The following is a 6419-nucleotide window of genomic DNA, read 5'->3' on the forward strand; positions in this document are numbered from 1 at the left end:
CAAGCTAGCCGGGACCTCCAGACAATCGTAAAAATCGACTTGGAATGAAATGAAGTGATTTTCTAACCTCCCATGAACCTTTATCCAATGTTAAAGGACAAAATTGGGGAGAAATGAAGGTTGAGGAATTTTTAATTAGTCAAAATATGCAAAATATGCTTTTTTAAATCGTTTGACCGTATGGTGACCGTACGACCTGGTTATTAATACATTGTTTGGATTGTAACTCATACGTCCGACCTACGATTGACTTCTCGTTTGTGGAGACGGATAACTAACTCAAATTACTATCTATATGTAAAAATTCAGATCAATTGAATCTCTACAAAATTTATGGTGAATTTTAAAAGTTAACAATTGTGACATAAATTGTTAATATACAATTTATTACTAAATTGAAAATATCTCTTTTCCCAAACATTCAATCGACTCTCTGTCTGTGATATTGAAAAGATAACTTGAAGACCTATCTAATAAGATCAAATTCACCCACAATGAATAAAAATTCAAAAATCTCTATCCGATCAAATGAACATATCGACAAGGGTTAAAAACAAGTAAGGTATTACATAACAATTTTAATATTAAAATATTATTATTATTTAATTATGTGCCAAACAAATCTACTTAATTTTTTTGGACAAAGAAAATAATATTTTAAAGATAAAAGACACATTTGTTTACTTGTGAGATTTTGATACTGATTTTTTAGATACTTTTTCAATTTTTTTTTTCAATACTATCAAATCAAATATCAATTTTTTATTTATTATATTACACTCAAATTTATTTTACATTTAAAATATCACATCGATACCCACCAAACAATTATTTCAATTTAAAATTTTACTATTCAAAACCCATAACACTTTCATCATTCCCTTTCATCATTCCCCTATTATCAAAGTTCTTACCAATAGTAAAAAGTTAAAGTTAATTTCAAATCTTTGTATGAAAAATAATATATGTATCATATTTATGTGGTAGTATATATTGAGTTTTTTTTTTTAATAAAATTTTTAAAGAATTGCCTACATTAAAAATATGCAAGCATTACTCCACATGTATAATTCCTTTCTAAAATCAAAATCATGTAATACAGCGACATTTCGAACTAAATACAACAGCCACGAATGAACTCCTTACTAACCTCAAAAACGGCCATCTTCTAAGATCAAACCTTAACTCAGATAAATGGAGCATTTAGGACACAAAATATATGTCTCCGGAGTCTTGAGTCGCAATGCCGGCTTCTGCGCGCATCCCTCAGGCTCCAGCCTTAGCAACTTTTCTCAGCTCAACTAGTCCGGTTACCGGACATTGCATCTCCGTCCAGCTAATGGGAACCATCGTGGCGCCTACAGGAAAGATGAAGGAGAGTTTTCTTTACGGCTGTGAAATAATGAAAATAAATAATCATCCGCAAGATACGATATCAGAAGAGTCTGCATTGATCTTGAAATATTCTATGAAGTACATAACATCTCATCGTATTTGATTAAAAATACACAAAACATTTAGGTTGCGTTCTTCTGTGGGTTTTACCGTATATTTTTACTATTCATATTCTTTTTTTTCTCAAAAAAATATCACATCAGATTCTTTTTTCTATATTATACTACAAATTTATTTTACATTCAAACATCATATCAACATCTATTTATATAGCATCAAATAACTATTCAAATTCAAACATTTGACTATTAAAAAATCCAAACCCAAACCCACAAACAAACATACCCCTAGTATTTCATTGATAGGATTAATTTCCTAATGTTAGCACGAAGTCCATGTTGAATACTCTTTTAGTTCAAACGTAACAATTTTTAATGTAAAAGAAATAAGTATGTTTACTTGTACAACTTTCCATCTGATTTTATTATTGAAACTTTCTTTTCCCTCAAAAAATATTAAATCAAAAACACATTATTATTATTATTATTATTATTATACTATATTATATTAAAATTTAATTTTACATTCAAAACATCGTATCAATAAAAAAAATAGACAAAACATCATTTCCTATAATGCTTCTACAATTCATCGTACTTTACAACAAAAATGCCTAAAATTATAATTACTAAACAAACACACTCAATGTCGGCTTCTTTCCCCAATCTTATCTAAGTAATTAAAGCATCTTTAAAGGCTAATAGGCATGTGATTCTTAATCGTTATAATAGTCATTGTTTTTATACCGCAAACTTCATGCTAATACAATAAATAAATTTTTTGTGGGATATAATATATATATATATATATTTAGAGGGCACGATATTTTACGATAGAATGAATAATATAAAAATAAGGTTGAAAAACACATCGGCTATGTGATGAATTTAAATAGAAAGGCCCCTTCCAAAAGATCAACAAATAGACAAACTTTCGACATAAATTTTGGGAAACAAAACGCATACCAGCTGCACTCCCCGCAGAAACAACACCGAGTTCATTTCTGGCAGTTGATAAATGATAAGCCCGGGCGTCACCTAAGGATAACTTTCACATGACAAAGTTAAGGCAAATTATTCACATTGAAAGGTTAAATATTTCATCCTATTGCATAATGTTTAATCCCGACAAAAGTTATTGGATAATATTGAGGAGGATACAACCAAAGCTCTAACAATGTCACCAGGGCGGAAGGATGCGTGCATATCGACTTTGTCAATCTCTGTTGCTCGTACATCTTGCTGCCTGCAGTAATTCCACTTATTCAGACTTATACTTACCGTGTGTTCGTTTATGAAATTTTACCAAATTTCTACAATTCATAAAAAATATTCTTCTCAAAAACATTAAATCAAACACGTATTTTTCACTTTTTATATTATACTAAAAATCAATTTTACATTTAAAATATCACATCAATACTTATTTATATCACACCATACAACTATGTCAATCCAAGTTTTTTACTATTCAAATCTTAACCCAAAATCCAAATCTCCAAACAAACACACCCTTAACAAAAATGAGCAACGTAAACTTCAGATTAAAAGTCGATCGAAACAATGCATTATACCTAATTATGCCAGTGAACTTTTCTTTAACAGACTTTGGTCCAACACACATTATATCAGCCGAGGCCATTTTTGCCATCACTTTTGTAACCTGTCCATGATGAAACAAAGTACAATTGAGATGAGGAGAATTTTTCATTCGAGAGGTAACAAGAAGGAAGCGGCCATATAAACCAAAAGTAATAAATTATGGTGTACTCATCCACAATTCCCTACAAATACATTTACCCCCCCCCCCCCCCCCCCAAAAAAAATAAAATATATTACACACTCATTAATTTTATATTACTTACACAATTCCCTGTACTTCACATAAAAAAATATCTCTTCAAACAATTTCACTAAACAATAGTCTCGGCCGATAACTCCAATTTCAAATTCCCGTTCACATATATTTTCAATGGCAATGAAACACTTTTACATACCAAATTAAACCATAAGTATTTTGCAATAGTTTTCGATCCATTTTCTTTCCTTTTTAGCATTAAATTCCTCTCATCCAAAAAACACACAATCTTTCCATTGTTTCTTTCTTTTCCTTTTGTTTGCCTCCATCGAAGCTACGCATAATTATCCAATGTATTTTCCCCGTTAAGAAAATTATTTATATTCCTCAATGAAATTCAGAATGTTGGATACAATCAAGTCCTAATTTATGCAGTCACATGTTCTTCCCGTGCGGTTCCAAACATAACATCCATCGATATTATATTCAAAATATCACTGATTTCACATTCAAAACTTCACTGATTTTACATTCAAAACTTTCCCTCAAACAATAATTTTATTTTTTTAAAGAAAGATAACCACAGCAATAAAAAAAATTAAAAACACCAAAACTGCTGTCAATTTCTAAAACAAACAAATGAATCAATCAATCAATGAGTGGCACCAATTGAAAGATCCCTTACTCTAGCAATAACAATGGCTCCGGGCTCGGGAACTGGACCATGGGCCTTGTGACCTTCAACCTCCACCGTCGGCCTCTAAATACGCCACAAACACAAACGCACAAACAAATTGGAAATCGAAATCGAAATAGAAAAATGAAAAATAGGTGAGAAAAAAAGACTTAATCAGCAATGGCGGGATCCTAAAATGATTACCAGGTCATCGGAATCAACAGGAGGAGGAACAATGGATCGAAATCCAGTGAGGGCGGCGTAGACGGTTTTATCGTGGGGCGAAACGTAAGCCCCCTTCCCGGCTTTCAGCTCCGAGAGCTTCCCGAGCACTTCTCCGGGCGTCACAAGTGTTTCTTCTCCTCGTTCCGGCATAGGTACGGTGGCTATATGGGGCGGCGCGTGGGAATCAAGTATGCTCAGGCGGAGGCGGATGGAACCATGGAATGGAAGGGTTTTGAAATTAGGGCTTTGTAATTATTATATAGTGATTGCGGGTGTACGTTAAAATTTGTTTGGCGGCAGCTTGAAATTATATAGAAAATTGTTTTATTATAATATTAAAAAGAATAAAGTGTTAATGAATTTCAGAGAATTTGAAAATGCTAAGAATTCATACAGAATTTAATTAATTTTATTTATTAATTTATAATTTCATTACAATTTATAAAATTGTGAATTAAAAATACAATAATTTTTTTAAAATATATTTATTATTATTATTATTATTTTCATCTTCATTTTAATAATTATAATAATTAAATTTTTTTTTTTAATTCAATGTATCTATAATTTTACAATCACTGAATATTTAATTTAAATTATTCATTAAATTTATTATCTTAATTAATTTTGATTTTCTAAAAAAGTTTACTTAAAATTTTGTATTATTTCAAATATATAAAATTTTTATTTATAATTTTTACTATTATTATAATATAATCCTCCCTCCGTTCAGTAAGAAAGTATACATATTTCTATTTTGGGACGTCCAATAACAAAGTAACCATTTTATTAAATACCCAATTTTTTCCACAAATACCCATACTTTACATCATATCATTACTTTTATACCAAAAAAGTAAGGGTAAAAATGTCATTTTACTGTTTTTACCTACCCATCCGCGCCAAAAGTAATTGTATATTTTTAGCTTGGACGGAGGGAGTATTAAATGCATATACTATTAATAATATAAAGAAAGTAATACTACATATTTTTTTCTAAATAAAAGTTAAAAAACCTATAGAAATCTCAAATTATACCCAGAAATTTTATATAATATAATTTATTAACAATTTTACAAAAAAATTCAACAAAATTCATGAATTTTGAAAGTTAATGAATTATTGAATACACTCAAGATAAAGTGATAGACTTTTAAAAATTCGGATTAAATACACCCATAAATCAACAACTTAACAATTTAAATAAAATATCCTATAAGCAAAAATTGTGGAATTCCACCTCCCCAAAATATAATCCCTCAGTCCCACTGCTATTAACATTATTTTTATTTTTGTTTGTTCTACAGCAATTGTTTTTATTTTTGATAAAAATTATTAAACCAAAACATATTTAACAAATATAAATCAACTTAATTAACTCATAACATACAACATTGACGTAGGGCCCACTCAAAAACCCTTTATTTCTACCTCTCTCCTCAAAAAAATAAATATTTTTATTTATATTTAAAACTACAAGTCTTTTATAAAATTGATTTATGTTAATTATAAATAAACAAAAATATTTTTTTATTTACTTGTATTATAGAAAATTTTATTGTCTACAAAATAATATCCATATTGAATATATTTTTTAATTACTATATAATTTTTAAATATTTAAACATATATTTTAATTTTTTTTAATTATATAGTAGATTAAATTTATTTTAAAACTATAAATATTATTAATTATATAAAAGATAATAATATAATAATATTATAACTATTTATTATTAACTAATTAAATATTATACCTTAAATACGGTGGGGACGGAGGGAGTGTTTCTAAAATGCATAGTTGTAACATAGAAAAGACAAAAACAATAAATAACAAAGAACTAAATAAAAATGTTTCTAAAAAACTAAAATATCCTACTTTCATGTATTTATTGTGAAAAATAAAAAAAAGATAATTAAGAATGTATTAGTGAAAATAATTATCCTATAATATAAATAATTATAAATTAAAATTAAGATAACTAATTAGTTTAATTAAAATTTAAAAAAAAATCTAAAAATTTAAAATAAAATTAAAGTGTATAATCATTTTCCAAAAAAGGAAAGTGACATAGTACGACAGACTGAAACGGAGGGAGTATTATTTTAAAATGAACAAAACTAAAACTATTATTTTAATACAGAGGGAATATATTTTAGTGCTAATTAACTTACTGTTAATTTAGCTTATTATGAAAAATTGTAGGTATTTGGTTTAAATCATGTGATAAAATAAACTCCCTCAATCCATTAAAATTATGTAAAA

The 6419-nt window shown here is 28.1% G+C and overlaps 1 protein-coding gene across 1 annotated transcript; it reads right to left on the minus strand.

The window, feature by feature from the left end:
* Window positions 1–1057: 1057 nt before the first annotated feature.
* LOC127243716 (uncharacterized) lies at window positions 1058–4397 on the minus strand. The gene is made up of 6 exons (XM_051263871.1): window positions 4133–4397; window positions 3938–4012; window positions 3029–3117; window positions 2616–2700; window positions 2421–2502; window positions 1058–1358 (listed from the first exon to the last, which is right to left on the minus strand). The coding sequence occupies exons 1-6, from the start codon at window positions 4301–4303 to the stop codon at window positions 1267–1269; spliced, it is 594 nt and encodes a 197-aa protein (XP_051119828.1). The 5' UTR covers window positions 4304–4397; the 3' UTR covers window positions 1058–1266.
* Between the last annotated feature and the right edge of the window lie 2022 nt (window positions 4398–6419).

Source organism: Andrographis paniculata, unplaced genomic scaffold (genome assembly GCF_009805555.1).
Source record: "Andrographis paniculata isolate CXL003 unplaced genomic scaffold, ASM980555v1 Contig98END, whole genome shotgun sequence".
NCBI classification, from domain to species: domain Eukaryota; kingdom Viridiplantae; phylum Streptophyta; class Magnoliopsida; order Lamiales; family Acanthaceae; genus Andrographis; species Andrographis paniculata.